The sequence below is a fragment of the Coturnix japonica genome, chromosome 4, assembly GCF_001577835.2.
Source record: "Coturnix japonica isolate 7356 chromosome 4, Coturnix japonica 2.1, whole genome shotgun sequence".
Classification (NCBI taxonomy): Eukaryota; Metazoa; Chordata; class Aves; order Galliformes; family Phasianidae; genus Coturnix; species Coturnix japonica.
This window is the reverse complement of record NC_029519.1, coordinates 73,036,341-73,059,276: the sequence shown is the minus strand read 5'-3', so window position 1 is coordinate 73,059,276 and position 22,936 is coordinate 73,036,341. Positions and strand designations below refer to the sequence as shown.

At 37.2% G+C, this 22,936-nt stretch overlaps 1 protein-coding gene across 1 annotated transcript in view; it reads right to left on the bottom strand.

Annotated features, from left to right (window-relative positions):
• The window catches only part of SORCS2 (sortilin related VPS10 domain containing receptor 2), a 509,530-nt gene that overhangs the window by 27,894 nt on the left and 458,700 nt on the right, over nucleotides 1-22,936 (bottom strand). Inside the window, exons 15-21 of the mRNA XM_032444044.1 lie at nucleotides 14,909-15,029; nucleotides 12,306-12,439; nucleotides 11,589-11,717; nucleotides 9,889-10,060; nucleotides 6,279-6,465; nucleotides 2,233-2,366; nucleotides 660-783 (exon numbers count right to left, since the gene is read on the bottom strand). Coding sequence (XP_032299935.1) covers nucleotides 660-783; nucleotides 2,233-2,366; nucleotides 6,279-6,465; nucleotides 9,889-10,060; nucleotides 11,589-11,717; nucleotides 12,306-12,439; nucleotides 14,909-15,029 — 1,001 coding nt within the window. The remainder of the gene's footprint in view (nucleotides 1-659; nucleotides 784-2,232; nucleotides 2,367-6,278; nucleotides 6,466-9,888; nucleotides 10,061-11,588; nucleotides 11,718-12,305; nucleotides 12,440-14,908; nucleotides 15,030-22,936) is intronic.

Sequence of the window (22,936 nt, the reverse complement as noted above, 5' to 3'; positions counted from 1 at the left end):
ATGAATTTTTAGCTCTGCATTATAATGAAACTTTTTTACATATCTCAATTCCCACATGTGACAGCACAAATGCAAATATCATTAACTTGCCAGCACTACATTTTGCATTATATATTATGCCTCGACACTACATTATTGGACACTGCAAAGCACATTGAGGCATAATGTGAATCAACAGTAGAAGTTCAGCTTCTTCTATTGAAGAGCTCAATATTTACAAACTCTTGGACAAACGCTGAAGGAATGGTTGTGTATGGTGGCAGAAGGAAAATATTTCACACTGTTTTAATGCTGAGAGTATGTAGACAACTAATTTTTCTTTTTATTTCTTTCCCGAAGTATTTAAACTTCTGTATTTTGAAATGCAAACAAACTATGCAGTTACAGGAAAATTATGCTATTTCAACATTACAGCTACATAAAACATTTGGGAAACACAGTAACATTTAGAATAAGCAAAGGAAACAAAAGGTTTCAAGTAAAACCATCCCATATGACCACATTGCTCAACGTTATGTAAAGTTCATCCCTCTAACTTTAGAAATTAAACATGGCATTGGACGTAAACTTACAAGAGGTTCAGTTCTGCCTATGCTGGTTTAAGACATACACAAGTACGCATGAAACAACGATTAAAAATTAAACAAGCAATGTCTCACCAAAAACATGGACAACTTTGGAATCCTGCAGCATGGAGTTCCCACAGGAAGCTTGCACTGTCACTCTGACATCACCTGTCACAGTGAACCTCGTCACCAGAAAACTGTCCAATGTAAGAAGTGGCTTTACAAGCAAAGAAAAGCAGAAAATAGAATTTCAACAACAACCGTGAGAACAGCTATCTGAGGAGACCGTCACTAAAGATATCAGCACAAAAGGTGCACATCAATTATATTTTTAGAATGCTGATCAACATTTTACCAAATTGCTCAATTATAATTTACATTAGAGACTATATTTTTTTTAACCAGATGGACTCTTTATAAACAGAACAGCTTATATTCAGATCCCGCTGAAATAAAGGAATTTGGAATCAAGCTCACAAATCTGAGTGGCTGAGGTTCCTCCATTTGCTCAGCCCAAAGCAGAAGAGCTGAGGGGTGGCCTCATAGCGGCTGGAGCTGCTCACAGGGAGTGAGGGGAGGGGAGAAGGGGCAGCACTGAGCTCTGCTCTGTGTGACAGCGACAGGGCCATAGAGAACGGCATGGAGCTGTGCCAGGGGAGGGATGAGTGGGGGTCAGGGGAAGGGTCTGCACCAGAGGGCAGTGGGCATGGAATGGGCTGCCCGGGCAGCGGGCAGAGCCCTGAGCTGCCAGAGATCAAGGAGCATTTGGACTGCTGTCAGAAAGAAGGTCTGATTTTCAAGTGGTGTTGTGTGGAGCTGGGAGTTGGACTTGATCCTCGTCAGTCCTTTCCAACTCAGGATATTCTGTGATACTATGAAATTTACAGGATCATAATGATCAAGTCATCTGCCTTGAGAAATGTGGGGCATTGTCAAGGTCAGGTGGATTACTCTTGTCATGACCCATGGAAGTGTACCAATCTATCATAACTTTCAAGGTGAAGTTGAGATACTCAACTCCCTGACCACATCTTTATGTATCAGAAACCTCTGCCCCCACCCTACAACGATTACATCAGTTTGCAGTGCCTGTTCTGGTAATGGCAAAGTCAATAACAATGAACAGACACGGGCAAGGATTATGGTAGATAGCACATTTACCAGATGAAAGTTCATTGTGCTTATCTGAAGCATTCCTGTTTCATACTTTGTCTCCCTCACAAAGGGAATATTTTACATATCTGATACTGAAAGAATTGCCTTAAAAAAAATTAACCCAGTTAGACAAGAAATATTCCCACTTGAAATACTTAGATGTTTACTGCTCTTTTTACAGAGGCACATAGTGTTAGGCCAAGGGGTTTAAGCTGAAAGAGTAAATACAAGGAAAAAAAATCTTTACTGTGAAGGTGGTGAGGCACTGACATAGGCTACCCAGAGAAGATGGATGTTCTATGACTGAAAGGGCTCATGGCCAGTTTGGATGGGATTCTGGTTACCGTGGTCTAAAGAAAGGTACCTTTGCCTTTGGCAGAGGGTTGGAATGAGATTATTTTTGCCCCCCAGTCCAAGACATTCTATGATTCTATGATAAATTAAAAGGTGTCATGAAGATTTTTTATTGGAAAGAGATCAAAAATAATGTCAGTCACAACCATTCATTTACCTGAAGATTGTTGCCTATCCACCAGTAAAAGACCGTCAAGTTAGGGTTCTTAGGCAGTATGATGGCTGTCAGATTCACCTCCTGGTTTCTGCCAATGACTGGTACCACTTCTAAATTTAAAGCCTGCAGAGGAGCTGAAAAAGTTCCCAAAACATCACTGAAACCTTGTTTAAATCATTGAATGCATCAATACAACAACTTCTTTTTTTTTTTTTTTTTTCCAGAAGTCTATCACCTTTACAACATAAGGTCCTGAACTTACTTTTTCTCTCCTGCCTTTACATCTCTGTTGAAAGCTATGGACATAATTGGAAGGACTTCATTTCAACCAAAAATAAACATATTAAAATAATAATGATAATAATCAATAAACAACAAAACCCAAATAGAAGAACAGGTAAGCAATGTAACAAATCATCAAAATGCACCTTTATGTTGTGCATTTTTGTTGTGTATGTTAAATTTTAGAGAGTATAAGCAAGTATTACACATACAAAATGAAAATGGCAATCTGCTTTAAGGAAAAAAAAAAAAATAAAAAGATCAAATGAATAGAAATCTAAAAAATCTCAAGCTGCTAAGTGAAAAGCAGAAAAATGGATAATAATGTTGCTGAGTGTTCATTTTTATTATAAAATATCAGCTGTTAGGCTCACTTCACATAAGGTAATTAATGCATGCTTTAAAATAAATGCATTTATTTGCAAATCAAGAGAGAGAGCCCCTGGAAGTGTGCTTTCTGATTATGTTTGTTTCTTTCTGAACTTTCCCTTACAAATGCTGTAAACATTATTATTTATATATAAAACACATAAAAGAAACATGTCATTAAAATGATTTCATCTGATTTTATACTGATGGCATATTTTGTTCCAAAGCACAACAGCATTAATTGAAAATCATCTTTGTCTCGGAGGTCTCCAGGTGTATCTTTTTCAGAATGTCTGAAGGTACAAGCTTTTTAATATCATAAATGTGATAACTACAACTTCTTAACTTCAGCTGCAATATCTATTCAAGATACCAGTGTGATTCATACATTAATTAAACAGAGTGAATACTAACCCATAATTTTTTCTCTACTCAATGTATCTTTTAATTCATAAAAATGTCTTTCATTTCAGTTCAGACTTAAATGTAATTAACACTATTTCAAGGCCTTTCTCTTATTCTCTTTAATTGACTGACTTCACTTCCATTCACTTCCAATGCACTTTGATTAAACTTCTCTGAGAGCAAATTGTCTAAACTGATCATACCCTTCTTTCCTACCTCACTTCAGTCAGACTTTGTGCTTCTTCAGCCAAACATAAGGCTCTCCTTTCATTCTGCATTTTTGCTGATGAGTCATAACCACCCACATGAATCTAAAGACACACTGTTTTTATAAAGAAAAGATTTCTTCAACAGCTTCTTTATCAAAACTGAATTAAAATGGTATTTCTGATGCTGGCATCTTGAGGAAAATTCAGAAATAGTATAAATTCCATTAAATATTCTTCTCTTAGAAATATCTTGTCTTACTGATTATGCAAAAATAAAGACATCTGGTAGGAATCTACACCACTGCTTTGATTTTGCCATGCATTTCCATTCTCACATAGGAAACTGATCATCCTGAGATATGGTTTTTTCTTGAGCAAGGCTATTGCCTTTTTTCAAAATGTTTATAGGAGAAGTTGTTTGACTCTTAAATCAACATTTTACCATTTCTGTATAGTAAAGAGCTAATAATTACAGCAGGTCTTACTCTTCTTCTCAGTTACATAATTCCATAATATATTTGAATAACCTTCAAAGCATCTTGAATGTACATAATGAGGAATGAAGTTGACTTTCATTTGTATTTAACAAGGCTACAATTTCAGTATAGTTTTCTAAGCTTCTTCTTTCTCTATATCAATTTCTACACTCTGTCAAAAAAAAATCATATTCACACACTATAGTTGTTATGGTTTTGTGGCATGAAGAAGAAAATGTATGCCTACTTAATCCTGAGTTCTTTTTATTCTGGGTAATCTGTTCACATATATATTATCAGACTTGCTTTAATTTCTCTTATAGTTTATAAAAAAAGTTGTTTGTGATCTGTATCATCAAGCATGGATCACAGGCTGAGATGTGTATATTTGTCCTGCATTACAGGCTTCCCCTACCAACCAAAATTCATAGGAGTTAAAAATGTTTCCTTTACTATTTGTCCTCTATAACATTTATCTGGAAATATATCTAATGAAAATACAGTGAAAACAGGACACTGGACATTTCTGTTTGCATGATACACCACAATGAAAAATGCCCCTGAGCAGCTATTAGTGTTTCTCTAGATGACAGATATATCAGTTAATTAGTGCCAGCTAATTTCCTCAAATCCTGTAATTTACTTTAAAAATTAAACAGTTTAAACCCCATCTGAAGTGTTTATTCAAGCATGCTGGGTAACACGTGTTCACGTGTCTTTTAGATCGCTTACAGCACTAATAGCGAAGCTCAAGATGAGCTTTGAAATCATCCAAGTCTGCATGCAGTATTTTGTTGATTCTGCACTTGAGCACCAAAATCCTTCTAAATACCCATCCATTGTATTTTTGTAAAATAAAAGTTATGAATCCACTGCAGAAAACATTTTTATTTTAACTGTTTAACTAGATGCAGGCCAAAGCAGAACATATCTTGAGAAAGGAGTTGTTCAGCTTTCGATCAGCATTTGTTACTGTTTGTCATTTCCTAAAAAACATGAAGATTTTCTCCCTGGAGAGATGGTGTTATAGAGTTTTTGCCATTCATTGCTTATGGAGATCTACCAACAACTTTTGTGCTTAATCTACTTCTAAGCACTCAGATGCTACTAGAAAGTAAAGGTAAAAAATTTGTAGTTAGTCTGAGCACTCTGCAGTTGTCAAATTATGTGGAAAAAAAAAACAACAACAAAACAATAAATAAATAGGTAATGAAATGAAGATGGAAAATTAGACTTCAATCATTTCCTTTTGATTTTAATAGGAGATTAGCCATTAGCATTAATGGATTGGGCTCTGACTATTAATCAAAGCAGAAACAGAAACTCTGGATTCAGGCTCTGAAGAGCAAAAAGAAGAAACAGCAGCAGCCACCAGACAGGCTGACATAAAACATGTAGTTTTGTGCACAGACTTGAATGTGGCTCCAGTGCTTTCTGTTGTTAGTATGGAAGACACCACTGACATCAGGGGAAAAATAGACAACCGAAGAATACTAAATGAGTATATCTTTTCCTTGAATGTTACTTGTTTAATATTTTTGACACATCTGAAAACAAAGTGATAGCTGTCTTGACTCTCAAAGGAAGAGGAAAATTTTATCTCAGTTATGAGTTCCCTTCCTTATTTCAATTAAGAGATGGTTGAGGCACATTAAGTCCGCTACTGTGTGATATCCCTGTGTCTCACTATTCTTTTCATTTGAATCTATTCAATGAGATTTTTTTAGGTCTTAATTAAGAAGAAAGGGAGAGGCCTAAGTCAAATTATACTGCATGTCAATACAAAGTTAAGTCCAAGTAATACTTTAAAACTTTGTAAGAATTAACTACCTAAAACTAGAGTTAAGGACTTTAATAAGTAACCTGACTTTTAGAAATGCTGAGATTTTGATCCTTTCATCAATTCATGCTTTTTGAAAGTCATACAAGAGCACACACTTTTATCAATAGGTCTGTTCTCTTGCTTCTTACAGCATAAAAAGACAAAGCCTGAAGTTCCACATTTTAGCTGCTAAGTCTGCCAACAAGGTCTTGAGTCAGGAAGAGCGGTAAAATCTGAGAACTGGACTGAGGAATGCATACTATTTAAAAGATGAATATACCATTTTTCTCCCAAATCTAAACAAAACTAACTCTGAGCTTCTACATTAGGTTTACAAATTTCTATACTAGCAGCCCACAGCAGAATTGCATGAAAAAAAATGTATTTTTCCTAAAAGTGACCAGTAATATTCTTAAATGCTTCATAGCTACTACAACATTTGTATGCAGCAGTAAAAATAAGAAAACCAAAGAGATAACTTACAGTTGACTTGGACAAATACTACAGACTCATCGTGTCCGGCAACGTTTTCAGCCTTCACCGAGACACGGTAAATCCCAGGATTCTCATAACGGTGACGAATGGGTTCCCCAGTCATTGTAAGATTCACATATATTGCCTTAAATCCATCGCCAAGATCCACCTGGTACTTGGTATTCAATATATCACCCTAAAAGGAGAATGCATCAACATTTCAAATGGTCAGAACCTAAACAGACAGCACATGTTGTTTTAACCATTCTCTGAATCACAACGTCACTTCCAGCAGCAGCCAAATGTTTGGACTCCACAGCAGTAGCTTAACTAAAACCAGTAAACTCACTGAGAAGATTTTAGAGTAACAAATGCTGCATGCACTCACAGAGATATACCTAACTTTCTTCAGTAAGGCTTAATCTTAAAACAAACAAACAAACAAAAACAAAACACCCAAGACCACTAAGCCAAGATGTATGACATAGATATCATTGCTCTTATCTTATATCATTGCTCTTATCTTAATACTTCTGGACATTAATTAATATAAATGTGCAGGGCAGCTCCAAGTTCTGGAGCTATGATCTGGTGATTCCAAACTACTGCTTATCCAGTGACCTGTGGTAACTGACTGGCAGTGAACTTCTGGCTTGTGCAATTATAAAACAGAATAGGCTTAGACCATCTTCATAGAACCTTCTAACTACACCCTCCTTGTGTCAAATTTACGACACCTAGAATACAGGCTGGTAGCTCTTACAGAATAGTACTGCATATACGGAGTTGCCAGCATGTTTAGAACTGGCATGCTACTCTGCAAAACAATATGCATGCTTAACAAAGCAGAGTATTGAGCTGAGTGTAGTAAAGAGACCAGCCAAATACTTCTGTCACATCAAGCATCTCACATAATTTACAATTCATTGCACTTCTGCTAAGTGCTCCTTTAAACAACACCGTCTTCCTAAACTCAGGCCTAAAATACTGCAATGACTGATACTGTTGTCAGAGGACAAATATAAGCCCATCATTCATGTTGTCACGGTGTGTCTGCTCAGGAGAGAAGTCAGGTCTGTGCTACGTGGACTGGCCATATGGATTGAGTAAAAGGAAGATTCATTTTAGCTGTGAGCAGCAGCACTTTCTTAATACCTTTGGCAGCACTGCCTTAGTGACTTGCCCTTCTTCCTCTGTCTTCAGCAATATGCTCCTGCCTGCATCTCACAGACACTGTCACTACTGCCATGCAAGTTAAAATGGGCTGTAGGGCCAAGTTTGATTGGAAATCCTTCATATTTTGAAAATATAGTGTTCACTTAAAAATCATTTTTTTCCTCTAGGAAAGGAATGTATACACTCATCAAATAAGCTGAACGGCAATCAGATCTGACAAGGACTCACACCCCCTGAAGTACAGAAAAATCACCTCACTTTCCCATAAGCCAATCTGTGAAATAGTTTTGCATCAAAATCCAATTCCAAAAGGCAGCATTAATGTAAAATCAAAGGAGGTAACAAAGCCTAGAATTTTCAAATGCTTGCATTACAAAGGAAAGAAAAATACACTCCTTTCCTCCATTTATAATTCTGCAGTTCGGTTGATTTTCTTCCATGTTTTATCAGATGAAAGAGCATTACTTATCTTGTAGGAGAGCACTTAGAATAAGGAACCTGTAGGGTTATCAAACACCTAACATCATATTTCAACACACATAAAGGACCTTGAAAGCTTCTTCACTGTGAATATATATATTTTTTTACGAATAACATCTTTATTTTGACAACAGATGGGTAGCAGAAGAGAATGTATTATTAAAGTTTAAAGCTAAAAAGACGTCTGCTTGCCAGCAACATGCCAGTAAGTGGCATCTCTTTAGATGACATTAGCTTGCAAATAGTTCTTGTTAGCTCTTTCTTATGCTAACAAGTATACATGCATATTTTCTCCAGGTGAGACACAAATCAGTGTGGAAAGCCAGTATGTGCAAGTTTCTCTTTATTCTAATACCTCCCCTAATGTAAAGGTGGGATTACTGTCTCCAAAAAAAGGATGGCATTTCTGTTTTCCTTATTAGGAAAGACAGAGAGAGGTGGACAGATAGCAAATGATTCACACAGAGAAAAGGAATTTAAAAGAACTACTTCCACAAAAAATAAATGACCTTTGTACAGTTATTTATTCATCAATCCAGCCCAAATAATTTGAAAAGAAAGTAATTTTCTTCTTATTATTTCCAAGATCATTTGCAAACTGCACAAATATGCCCCAAACCTGCTTTCCTTATTCCCTGGTGTCTGGTTTTCCTGCACTCAGAAGCGCACTTTCACAGAAGCCATAATATTGTTCAGCAGGGAAAGAAAGTAGTATTTTTGGTTCATCTTAGTGGGAATGCTTCTTAAACTCACTAATTGTTAAGAAGGCTTTATTGTATGTATTAAATCCTAATGACCAGGACTTTCAAGTGTATGTATTATTCTCAGCCATAGGGGGCAGCAAAATGTTACATTTCCTCTGAATCTCCTTTACAGTTTTGTTCACCAAGCAGATTTTACCAAAAAATGGGGATTCCCTTCAGGATTCCCGACTTTGGAAGAGTACTGAATAATTATATGAGTTTTCCCCATTGCCAACAAAGACTCTTGAAGGCTTCAGAACTTCTTGTTTGAAAAGGAAGGAAAAAAAGTGAAACTGCCAATCAAAACTGTTGACTCCAAATTAGAATCAAATGCTCTAGCCTTACAGCAAACATTTCAAATCAAATTAGAGAAAAGTGCAAGAAGCAAGACTTGCTGCACCACCATTAGTGCTCTGCAAGTCCTCGGAACAAGAACTTGAGGTGGGTTAGGCAGAGCTGTGTTCTGCACATCACCCTCTAGATCCCCTCATAGGAATAAATGTCAAGTGCCCAACTTCTGTCACACAGATTTGCCAACTTTCCTCAATTTTTTTTTGCAAATAGTTGGGGTTAGTCAGGAAATACTTCTGTAACCGGAGCACAACTGTTAGAACCTAATACTAAAAATGCAAGCATTAAGGAACATGCCCAGGGCAAATACCACATCTGTAAGTTACTCCTTGCCTTTGGTCAGGGCCTAAGGGTATTGTCTCTTCCAATAAACAGGAAAAAAAGGAGAAGGAAAAAAAAAATCCTTTGGCATCATAACTAATACATTATAAATGTTCTTATGCTGCGGTATTTGCTGATTTCTGTAACGCTTTGCCTGACTCTTTTCTGGAAGGCTGAAAGGCAGATTCTCAAAAGCCAGAATATCAAGGGTTCCCGGCATTTCTGATCTTCTCTGATGCAACATGAAATTTCCAGTTGAAGGAGAGTCTGCTAATTTAGTCCCTTTGATTTTCCAATTAGCTGAAGCATTTAAGGAATAATAACAGAAAAGCTGTTGAGGAGGCAAGTCCCCTTCTCTGGACAGAACTTCATGGTTCACTGAGTTTACAGGATTGCCTGATTCTCTTGGAAGCATAAGTTTCAGTATTTAGAGTCATTCATCTTTGTCTCAAGCACAAATTAATCTCATTCAGCAGCAAAGCAGGTAGGAGAGAGATGAACCCTAAAAATAGCAAATAAAGTTTCATAAAGCCAGTATTAATTTCTACCTGCTCTTGTCTGACAATGAAGGTGATGTCCTCCCCAGGCTTAACAGCCAGGCTTTCTCCTCTGATGCTGATCTGAAGTCCCTTGGGAGCAATCAGTGGACACAAATGCTGTGCTAAGTTCTGCTGCAGGTCTACACCACCTTCACACACATTAGAAACAACTTTTCTGTACCTGCAAAAACAGTAAGCAGTGAGCACAATGAGCTGGAGGCATGCAGTAGAACACTACCAGAGGCACCACATGTGAGCACAACAGTAGCTAATGAATATTTCTTAGGTTCATAAACAGACAAGGCTGTAGATGACCAAAATCAGCTCATAATGCAAAAAGTTTTTGCTCAAGGACATTGCTTCTACTGAGTGAAATCTGTTGAAGAAAGTGGGACTGGAGCACAATCAGGATTTCACTTGCATGCATTGGAAGAGTCTCCCTTTAAAATTCAGAAACATGCCAGAACAGTTTGCTGAGAGCTGGGTAATCTGCTGTTCTCTCTACCACACCCTCTTCTAGCTTTCAATAGCCTTCAGTGCTCTGGGGGTCTTGGCTCCCTCACATGTACTGCCAAACTCAGGCCTCTATCCTATCCCACTCTATTAGTGCTTTACATGTAGTTGGTTCAAGTTCCAAAGATCAGAAATAAATCAAAGCAAGTAACTTCTGCATTAACCCAGAACCAATCACTTATATACTGTTCTCAAACCTGTGCATTTCTTAAAACACATAACATTTATTTCACATTGTAGTAATAAAAGCTTGAACTTGATGACCTTAGAGCTCTTTTCCAACCTAAATAATTTGATGAATCTATGAGTGAATATAAGAAGAGCTAATAAAGAAACACTTGGAAGTGCAGCAATTATTTACAGATCAGTTTCAATCAGGTATGCTATTTTTAAACATCCTTAAAAATTTAAGTCAGATTTCACTTCAGTGATTTCAAACTCTGTATATCACAGCTGTCAGCCACAACCCAAAAGGCATCATTTTCTTCAGCAAGGCAAATATACACAAAGATTGTGATTCTATTGCCAGATTTGACATTTCATCATTTGGTTTGCATCTCCACAACCGACAGAGATGATGTTATGATAAGCCAGAATAGATGCCAGCTGCAAGTTATTCTCAGCACAGACGTCAGACTACATTGTAGTGTGTATTCTATGCATTATTGTTTACAGTTACTAAAGCTTTACTTTGATTCTGATTATTCCATATGGCCAGCAGAATAATCCATTCTCTGTAGAGCTCCTTAAACTGATGGAAGTGAGAGACAGTGGAAAGTTCTGTGAGACACTGCTTACTTCTCTGAGTAATTAACCGGATTTAAGCAGGGAGTGAAAAAAAAAGGCTTTGAATGGGCACTCATATGAGAAGCACAGCAATGCTTATTAGCTGTCCTGGCAGTTAGAAAAAATAATTGGGAACAAGACAGCTCTCCCTCTTCTCAAATCGATTAGTTTATTGAACTCCTGTGATTGTGTAAAGTAACATTGCTCTTACATTAGTCTGTAGGAAGCTTCTACATGATCTATAAGTTTGAGCCAGAAACAGTTACCATTTGCATTTTCCTATTTTGGTTGCTTTTTTTACAGTTTTCCCTATTTATACTTCCTTGAAGGCACTTTTGTAGTCCTTGGTCAGAACATTCTCCTCCACTACAGAAGCCTGTGCAAGCCAGTCAAACCCCAAATTGACTTACCCACTGCTGCTGGTGTATGCCTGCCCCAGCACACAGTCTTCAGGAGGCGCTTCTGGGTTAAACCAAAAGTCAGCAAAGCACTTGCTAGACTGTGACTTCAGAGGTGCAGAGCGCTCAAACCCATAATCACTGGAAAACATCAACACCAAGTGTGTTACTATCGCCACCTTATTCTCCAACCCATTTTGGGTAGATGACACTATTTCTTTAAAGGTGAAGATAAATTAAAGTATCTACTACAGGTGGAACACACAGCTTGACGAAGCAAGTTCTGTTCTGAGTGTAGTTTCAGTGGGAGCTGAATACACATGCAGGCAAAAATGGTTGTAATTACTCTGTCACTTCTGCAAAATTAACTTTCTTGGCAGCTTAGATTTTTAAAAGATATCCTTTGCCATTCAGAACCATTTCTTCTCAATTTTTCTTAATTTTTAATTTTTCTTTAAAAAAAAGATGGGTTTCATTGCCCCATAAATCAATTCAATAGTCATTTATCAAGTTTCGATCAACATAGAGAAACATGGAGATTTCTTCAGTCAGGTAAGTCAAATACTTAAAACACAGCAACACCTTTAGACAAAAACAAATTCATAAGCTACCTGTTATTCAAAACTATCACAGCCATGCCAGAGTGGTGCAAAAGGAGGAAAATACATTCCTCAAACTCTAAATAGCATTTCACTAATGATGAATCTGAAGGTCCACAGACAGACTCACCATAAGAAATCAGAGTTCGCACATTCACAGATTTTGGACGTTAGAGCTGAAGTGAAGCTTTTCCCTTTAATGCACCATGATGAAATCTTCCTCTTCCGAAAGCTCCTCTGTTGACCCATGATGCAACGATCACCCTAAACATCAAAGCACCAGATTTATTGCATGCCATAACCTGCATCACAGAGCCACAATCTGAAATTCTCAGGATAAAGACTGTTTTTTTCTCCAGGACTGGACACTGGTATCAAGTCTCAACTCATCAATTTCTAGATAAATTTACAGCAAGTTATCTACGATATGACTACTAAAATGTGATCAATTAACTTAAGACTGAGACTGAAGGAAAACAGACTCAGGAAAGATGAAAAAATACTTCAAGTTCAATTCAATTGGACTGTTATAAAAAGCTCTTATGTTCACTACTGGGATATTACAGGGTTGTTAACATATACTGTCTCAGGACATAAATCCAAAGATGTGCACAGAAATTCTAGTGCAATTTAACCCACTTTTCATGTGTGCACAACCTAGGCACAAGACTGCAAATGTGTACTCAAAAATTTAGTCTTGATTCAGATGGCTGGGCTTCTCTCTAAATGACCATATCATGTATAGGCAGTCAATCGAAAGCACTAGGCACACAGAGATAGGTAGTATTCAGACACTCTTGAAGCTAAAACTCCACTGGTAATTTGGCAGCTGTAAGTACTCTGTCAGAGACATTTTAGTTGCTTCCATTTTCTGAAAGATATTTAAACGTCAATGTACCCAAATAATGTTACTCTTTAGGCTCAGATGTGTACAACAGTCTTTCAAAATACACAGCAATTTCAAACAAACAATTCCAAATTATGTGTGAGAACTAGCAAGTGAGAGTTTGAGAGCTTGAATAGCATGGATTTTTATATAAAAAGGAAACCTGCAGAGAGCAAGAGAACACGTATACTGGATGAAACTAACATGGTAATTAGAATGACTATAAATAAGCATGACATTTAATGTAAGAATCCTCACATTGGTATCTAATCATACATTACACAGAGAACGTAGCTTCCCAAAATTAGAATTGGCCAGAGAAGCAGGATTAGCACAGCCTTAATACATTAACAACAGAAATGGTATTGCCCCAAACAACTGGACTCTATTACATGATCAGTCCACTGAGATCCTAAATTATGTCTGGAATGGGCTTTACTTACAGAAATTTATGTGAGTGCAGTACATGGTCAGGAAGTTGGCAGTACATACAACTGCATGTTGAAATTGCTTCAATCAATATCAGAGATCTTAGTTTATGGTATATGCATCATAATCCAGTAGGACCACCTATTATTATGGAAGACCACTAGATATATAGCCATCTTTCCAAGACACAATTCACACAATTAAGAAGAACATAAGATTATCCCTCCAACTTTTAACAATTGTAAAATCAGCAAAATATCAACCAAAGGAGAATAGAGCTGGGGAGATTACATCCAAATTCTGTTAGAAAACATTTTCCTAGCTCACAATAGTGGATCATGAATTGTGGTCAATGGAGTTAAATCCAGTTGGCGGCCAGTCACGATTGGTGTCCCTGGGGCTCGGTACTGGGGATGCTTCTATTTAACATCTTTATTAACCATCAAGATGAGGGTATAGAGTGCACCCTCAGTAAGTTTGCAGATGACACAAAGTTGAGAGGGAATGCTGATCTGCCTGAGGGGAGAAGGGCACTACAGAGGGACCTGGATAGACTGGATTGATGGGCCAAGGTTAATGGCATGAGTTTCAATAGGGCCAAGTGTTGGGTCCTGCATTTTGGTCACAACAACCCCAGGCAACTGTACTGGCTTGGGGAGGAGTGGCTGGAAAGCTGCCTGATGGAAATGGACCTTGGTGTACTAATGGACAATCAGCTGAATATAAGCCAGCAGTGTGCCCAGGAAACCAAGATGGCCAATGGCATGTGGGCTTGTATGAGGAATGGTGTGATGAGCAGGAATAGGGAAATCACCCTGCCCCTGTACTCAGCATTGGTGAGGCCTCACCTTGTGTACTGCGTTCAGTTTGGGGCACCTCAGTACAGAAAGCACATTGAGGCGCTGGAGCAGGTCCAAAGAATGGCAGCAAGGCTAATGAAGGGCTTTTATGCCCTATGAGGAGAAGCTGATGGGACTGGGACTGTTTAGTTTGGGGAAAACAAGGCTGAGGAAAGACCTTATTGCTTTCTTCATATACCTGAAAGGTGCTTACAGTGAGAGCAGAGCTGGTCTCTTCTCACTGGTGACAGGACAAGAGGAAATGGACTTATGTTGTGCCAGAGTAAGTTTAGGTTGGATATTAGGAAAAACTTCTTTACAGAAGGGGTTGTTAAGCACTGGAATAGGCTCCGCAGGGAGGTGGTTGAGTCAGCATCCCTGGATGTGTTTAAAAACCATTTGGATGTGGTGCTCAGGGACATGATTTAGTGGAGAGCTGTTAGATAGGGTAGTATGGTTAGGTAGTGGTTGGACTCGATGATCTTTAAGGTCTTTTCCAACCTGAGTGATTCTGTGATTCTATAAATGATTCTTTCAGATATGAAAAAGTTCTGGCATTTAACATAAGACAGTGAATACCTGTAGATTTGTGAGCTCCCAAGATTCATAGTCATCATCAGTGCACTCCCTGGAGAAGGATGGCCTGAAGTCCACCTTCACCAGTTCCCAGTCCGAGCGGTAACTGATGTGTCCAAACACACTGAACAAAAAAAGCAAAAGTAAAATCTTACATGAAAGAAATATCATGCATCTGAGATCCCCAAAAAATTTCTTCCAATACTGTCTTCTGCTTTTCAATGGCTATGGTTCCCTACTAAAAGGTCATTGGTGCTTTTTTATTTCTTTGCTTGTTGAACTCTGCAGTGAAAAAGTATAGCTCATGGATTATATATATATATTCCCAGTAAATCATGCAAAAATGTAAATGGAAATACACTAGCTTTTCTAATTTGGAATCAGATATTTTTGTCTATTATCTTGTTTTTACATATGAAACACTCTGATTTTGACCGAAATTAGGTATCAGAACTGAATAATACAGCTATGTCACTATTTTTTATGATTAATGTGGTGCAGCTTATTTTTTATTTGTATTGTTCTAAACTTTTCGTAGATTCTAGAGGCTATTGCTCAAACTCACAGTAGTAATTATGAAATTGCATTCATTTTCTAAGTGAATACACTGAATCTAAAAACACTGTAATGTAGGGAGGATAGTGTCCATTTCAGATAGTCGCCAAACGATAAGAAAAACCAAGTCCACAAACTGTAACACTTCTGGAAAAAAAAAAAAAAAAAAAAAAAAAAAAAAAGAAGGAGAGGAAAGGAAAGGAAAGGAAAGGAAAGGAAAGGAAAGGAAAGGAAAGGAAAGGAAAGGAAGAACAGGAAAGGGAAAGGAAGGAAAGGAAACAGGAAAGGAAAGGAAAGGAAGAGAAGAGGAACAGGAAAGAAGGAAAGGGAAAGAAAGGAAAGGAAAGGAAAGGCAAGAAAGAAAAAGAAAAGAAAAAGAAAAGAAAAGAAAAGAAAAGAAAAGAAAAGAAAAGAAAAGAAAAGAAAAGAAAAGAAAAGAAAAGAAAAGAAAAGAAAAGAAAAGAAATCGGGGAAAAAAAAAATCTTATAGCTTTAAAAAACAGGTTTCACTTCCAAAGCGGCCAACATTTTCAAAGATGGAATATTTATTTCCAAAACCAAATGGGCAAGTATGACATCCAGCAACAAATTAGAAAGGATAAAGACTCTATTTTGGCAAAAGTCAAATGTATTTGTGGTTTGAATCTGGCCTGTCTTACTTGCCAAAGAATTTAAGGTTGATTCTGAAGCCAACAATTTCTGCGCAGATCATACCACACAGAGTTCGTTTTCCAAGCTTTAGTAGCATTCTCCAAACAAATTCATTCCTTTTGTTTTGTCCTCAGTTTTGTCCAAATCCAGACACAGCAGGAATGGTGCAGTATTGCTAAAAAAATATTCTGCTGCTTTCACTCATTTCTCTTGTCCTGAATACCAAGTTCAAAGTGGAACCAAGGTAAAGTAGAAGCGAAAAAAAACAATGAATTATCCGCAACACAGACACAACACCACTGCATTAAGTCTCTTTCCTGTTAGATGGATGTAAAGTTCTGAATTCCACTACAGAGGCTGAAAAATACTTGCAGAGAATATAGGGATTTCTCCCTTTCTTTCCTAGTGTCTTTGCTTCTCGGACCTAGAACAGAGACACAGATATAATCTACAGATTAAACTTCACTACCAGTAGAGTTCTTACTTAAACAGAAACAAAGGCATTTAGTCTGCATGTTTCACTCTTTTTTTTTTTTTTTTTTTTTTTTTTTTTAGCGAGGCTCTGTGACTAAAGGACTAGCACCAACTACTTTCTTTTCTTTCAAATCTCTCTGTGGTTCAGAAGTAGAAACAAAGCACAAAGGTGAAAAAGCGCGGCTCAGCCCACTGGCTGCATGTGCACACAGGTGTGTGGTCCCACTTCCCAGCAGGACAACTGTCTTGCATCAAGACCTGCAGGTTTGGGTCCTTTTTCTGGTCCAGCTGGGTCCTGAGAGCTGCTGTCACCATATGCTTTTATTCATTTGTACTTATACATACAATAAAGTGACTACTTAGGTGGTCTTATGCTTTTTTACAATGCCTGCTTCAATATACCTGGCTTTGCTGACAGAAATGAAGTGTCTTTTGTGTGCTAAATACCTGATTTTTTTTTAATTATTATTATTATTTTACTCCTTTTTTTTTTCTTTTTTTTTTTGTTCTCTCCATACATCTGTTTAAAGTGAAGCAGACTTCACTTTATAACCACACCTTGTGATTATACAGCTACCTACCTCACTGAGTGCTCCTTAAAGCACCAGAGAACTTTACAAATTGGCTACATTTCTTTTATTAACTCACTTAAATACATTCAAGTGTAGAGATCCAAGTTCTGTCACTCCTGACTCAAGAGAAGTATTTTCTATAGAAGAAATCAAATTTTCTTCATTCATGTCAGCTACCTCAAGCAGGTGAGACAGGGGAGAAAGAAGGAAGGAGATGGCTGGTTGGGTTCAATGCAGAAGAGAATCACTTAATTCTCTTGAAAGTAGAAAACAAAATCTCTGAATGATTAATAATCATATTTAAGAGCCCACAGAGGTTGAGGGTGAATCAGTATAACTATAAGAAGGAGAAGATTTTACCTATATATAAAATAAAACACACATACCTCTCCACCAACCTTCCCAAACAGGCAAGAAGAAAAAATGATTAAACAAAAAAAACTACAAACCAGCACTAGAAGCCTGAGTTACAAAATTCATTTTGATATCAACAAAGATACCAAACAAACTATTAAGCTAGTCACTTGTAAGCACCTTGGAGATAATTAAAATGATAAGAAGAGCCACCAGAGATTTAAAAAAGAAAACAAATCATGTAAAACTGGTCTATTTTCCTTCATTTACAGGGTAGCTGCCTTGAATTATTTTTTCTGGAAAAGTTAAAAATGAGAAATGTCTTCAAATAGTCTTTCTATAGATTGTAGAGTTGTCATCAAAGCGACATAAAGGAGGGATGTAAAAGAAGGACAAGAATCACTAAGTTAAAAGATGCAGCTACAGAATGGAAATGTGGGAATGGAACGAGATATTGAGGTCCTATTCTTTCTCACAGGTCAGAGATATGAGTGAAACACTGGCATTAGAGATAGGTAAAATCTGGAGATATTGACCATCCTCTGATTTTATAAAATTCATGGAAATTACTAAAGAAATTAAGAAAGTTCCCTAAGAAGGATACAGATGTTACAGGCAATCTGTAGATTGGTCTCATAGAAAAAATCATTTGCATTATAGCTCTTGTGATTCTACATACCAATAAGCATGATTTAACAGAACACAGTAACTGCATCACTGATTCAGCCTCTCACTGGGTTAAGTAACTGAGATTCAAGGTGTCCCATCAGCATAACCACAAACTCTACAAAAATGCAACCACGGAGCTTAGGAAATCCTGGGACATGTTTCCAAAAGAATCCAGCAACTGGTGTGCACTCAGCTTTGTAAACTGTTTGAAAACATGGCCTCATAATTACTAGTGCTGTTGCTGTTACAAAACTTGATGCCTTAAGGAGCACAGGGTTTTGAGGATGCGTAAGAGCCTATTTAGATGTGATGCCAAATAATAGGATTTTTTTAAAAAATCCTTTATAAAGTAAAAAAGAAAGCTTTTTTTTTTTAATGTAGAATTCAACTGATTAGAGAAAATTATGAGCTACGTTAAAGTGATGCATAACAGCAATCACATTGCACAAGTTCAAAATATGATGTCTAATAAAATCACATTAAGGAAAAAGATGGTACAGTGTAGCGATGGTCAGAAGATAACTATCAAGATGACAGTAGTTCATAAGCTGCTCTAGGTAGCCTGGTCTAGTGGTTGATGACCCTGCCCATAGCAGGGCGGTTGAAACCAAATGATGGTACTTTCCAACACAGGCCATAACAACTTTTTACATTTGTTCCTACTTCATTTATGAGCACATCATTTTAAAATCTGATTGCATCACTTGATGGCTAAGACAGATTGATGCAGTTTTTAAGCTAACCCATTTAAACTATTTGATGGAGGACTGATGGTTATTTCTGTTCCCGATAAAGTTCATAATCAGGGAGAGCTAATTTAATGGAAATTATATGCAGTGATAATCTTATCCAATAAATTCGTATTTCTTTCAATGGGAAAATACATCTCTTCAATAGGTTTTTAGTTTACATTAACAGTACTAGCTGCACTGCCTGCTGTCTGCGTCACTTGGTAGATACCTGACCAAAACTATGGCGGTTCTTGGGATGGAGTCTTCCAAAGACTTATCAGATAAACATTCAGCTTTCATGGCTTCATTCAAGAGAAATGATCCTGACAAGCAGCTTGTTATATCCACTATGTTTGCTTTCACTTTTCAGCTGTGCTTTTCAGGATTTTGTTCATAAGCTTTTACATTCTTTGCCAGAACAGATGGAGTTTATTATGAATCTAATGCCATATAAATTAAGATATGCCCTGAGCGACTTTTTGTCACATTACATTGATTTATCAATGTAGCCCTGCTCTGCTACTCTGGACAAAGAAGACGGCTTTGAAGAGCCTGATGTTAATACCCACCAGTTACAGTTGAACCTGCAACAGGCTTACTTTACTCCTGAATATCTAACAATCAGTGACCTCAGTGTGGAGGAAGCAATTCTGCTGTACCTGTAACAGGAAGACCATGAAGACACCACATGTGGAATTTATTCAGATGTTTAACATAGCATGTTGAATTGTCCAAGTTTTGTGGTCATATTGAAGACTAGTGATGACAACTGGGTGATGCACAGCTACTTTGGTTTGAAATCAGATGCCTCTTTCATTCTAGACATGCTGCTTTAATCTCCCAAGTGCTGTGCTGGCTTTTGCTCTCCTCTATATGACTTTGTCATCAACTGTGATGTTTGAAACAGCAAATTTTGCCTCTGTAGCCCTGTATTGCCCTGTTGACATCCTCTGTTAGCTTCACATGCCAGCTGGATGCGGAACACTACCTGCCACGTTTTTTGGAAAAGCTTTCAAATGTATAAAACCATTAACAGAATAAAAGCCAGGATTTCAATCAGGGTCAGCCAAGTGACAATATGTATCACCTGCAGTTCAGGTCATCCCAATGGGGCTGTCTTAGATAACAGATCTTAATCCATTCTTCCAAGCTGCACCAAAATAAAGATGTCGAAATGCTTGCAAAAAGGCAGGTACCTGAAATTCTTTGTGAATCTAAGCCTCAAAATCAAACACGGAATATGTTACTGAGCTGGGAAAGGAAAGAAGACTCTCAGAGTTCCTACATAACTAATTTAGTAACTCTCACTCTGTCTCCTGGAAAGTATTCATTTAAATGGAAGTAGCCACAAAGTTATGCTAAAAAGTGGTATTCAGATTTTATTCCCCATGATTAGTCTTCCTTTCCAGTAGTAAATCATTATAGAACAAACAACCATTGTCAGAGACTACTACACTGTTAAAGTGTGTTTTTTAATTGTCCCATCTCCCTGATTATTTTTATAGCACAACTGCATTTTCAGACTCAATACTTAATCCACCTTATGGTTCACTAGATATTAGAGGCCATTTACACTACAACAGCAGCAACTTTCTCAGCTGTCCTTGAAACGAAAGGTGAGAAGTTCCTTGTCAGTTTATGGTGAGCTCAAAGAGCTGACGATCCTTAGCTTCATTTAGATCTTTACTACACATTGTGACAATATTGAAACAACAAAGGAAGGTGAAAATCTTTCGTGTGCTTCTGCTTTGCCTATTGTAGTTTATTATTCATATTATTACAGTGCCTCTCAATATAGAACAGGACAAAGAACCTCCCCATGGTAGGATTTCTGAATAATTGTTGAGGGAGTAAAGTGATTAGGGTCTGGCACTGGGAGGATGAACTTTATCTCTAGTATAAGCACTGCCAATGCTTAGTATTCTTATCTCACAGAAATTGTGAGTTTATTAATGAAAGACATTCATGAGGATATGGCTTGGAAGAGTAGGTTAGCCATAACTACGTCTACAATGCTATTTAAAATCTACTGGTTTTAAAAAGAAGATGACAAATGAATTTTTAAAGACTTGCTTTCTTTCCATCAGATGTCTTCACTTCCTTAACAGCACTGTAAAATCAAGAAAAACTATTTGAGTCAAGGGAATCAAACTAATATAAATGGATGAAAGTAATGCCACGTTCATGCTGCCGTCTGTTATACATCAAGATTATAATTCAGCATATTTTTCTAATTCCTCAAAACAACAGAGGTCACATTTTCAGTGGCCTTCCTAAATTACAACTACAGAAATGATGAATGCTTCCATGTGCAACAATAGGTACCTGCCTGCATAATGCAACTACATATAACTGCTTATAAACAGTGCTTGTATACACAAGATACTATGTACAAACATGCTTCGACACTTAAAAGTGCTTTAAACTGCAAGCACATGCATATCCTGAATATACTAAGGAGAAGTGTGTTTTGTTGTGTATTTTTTCTCCTAGTTTGGCTGCCAAAGTGAAAAATGACTGGAGGAAACAATTTAGTTGAAATTCAACCAAAACATGTTTTCTCTTTGTTTCCTGCCCCTTAAAAATAATAATTGCCAATCATTCTTTTATGCCAAAACATCTTGGTTTCAGCTCCTTCGGGGAAAAAGAAGGAAGTGTATGCTTAGATTCTAAGAAGTAATGGGGAGGAGCAGGATGAGCATGTTTCCATTTTATCCAGAAGCTTAGTGGCTTCGTGATGTTTGTGAACTATCTCCAATATTATTTTTTTTTTCCATTTACATCATAAAACTCTGTCCAAGAACAATCTTTTAGCATGTAAGCTGTTTGGAAAAAAATGTACATCTAATATCTAGCCTGATGCCATATGCAGAAGTAAATACAAGACAGACTGTGAAGAAAATGGACTGATTCAAGGAGAAGAATATGACATTATAAATAATACACCTCTCTGGTACCATTGTAAAGATCAAATTCACCTGTGGAATTTTTTAACATTTTATAATTAATTCTCTAGCTAAGAATTTTCTTTTTCTACTCACATACTTGAAAACCAGATCTCTTTTATTCCAGATAGGAAATTATTCATTTGGACTTCAACTGTATAACCAGAATAAAGAGCTGTGATCAGCTGTGATCCTTATTCTGAGAGCAAAATGGAGTTCAAGGCCCAACTAAAGTAAGGTTAGAATGACTTTTTTTGGTGGTCAATGTTTCTAATGCCTACTTCTTTTTAGCAGACAGAGAAGATAGTGGCTGTTTCACGGTCTGGGCTCCAAGACCACAGGTTTGTAGTCATGCTACAGTGCACAGACTTGCTCTGCAAACACCTGAGTGCACAAAGGTGACAAAAATAAAAACCAACTGAGACTTGACACTAAACTGTTATCTGCGAGCCTGAGTTAGGTGATATACAGGTTAGACTGAAATTAAGGTCACCATTATCTTTCTGTCTTTCTTCCACTATGGACACTGAGGTATGCTCTTTATTATGCAGACAGCATAACAATTTCATAACCAAGCAATGCTTCTTAAAACTTCATTCAAACAAGAAATCAGATGGTTACAACTATAACCTAGAATTCACCTTGGGAAATCAGCTTCTCTCTTCCCTACTGAGGCTTTATCTACCATTTAGCTGCCTTTTTTAAAGAGTTCACTATGAGAAATTTAGCAGTGAAGAGCTCTTGATGCCAAGGTGCAACCTCCAGCTAGAAAGATACTCAAAGACAACAACAACAACAACAACAACAAAACAAACAAACAAAAAACAGTGTGTAGCCACATATGGCACAACAATAAGCTCCATAAGATACATGTAATGTCGGATGCTCATGTCAACGTCAAAGTAGCTGGACAGAATTAACAGCTGCAAAAATCCAGATCGTTCTGACTAATATCTAACCCCTGTTAAATAATATCCGCCTTGTTTTGATTAAGTTTAACTTTTTTTTCTTATATTATAATTTAGGAAATCAACAGGAATGGAACTTGACTTTAAGAGCAAGAGGCACAAGAAGTACTGA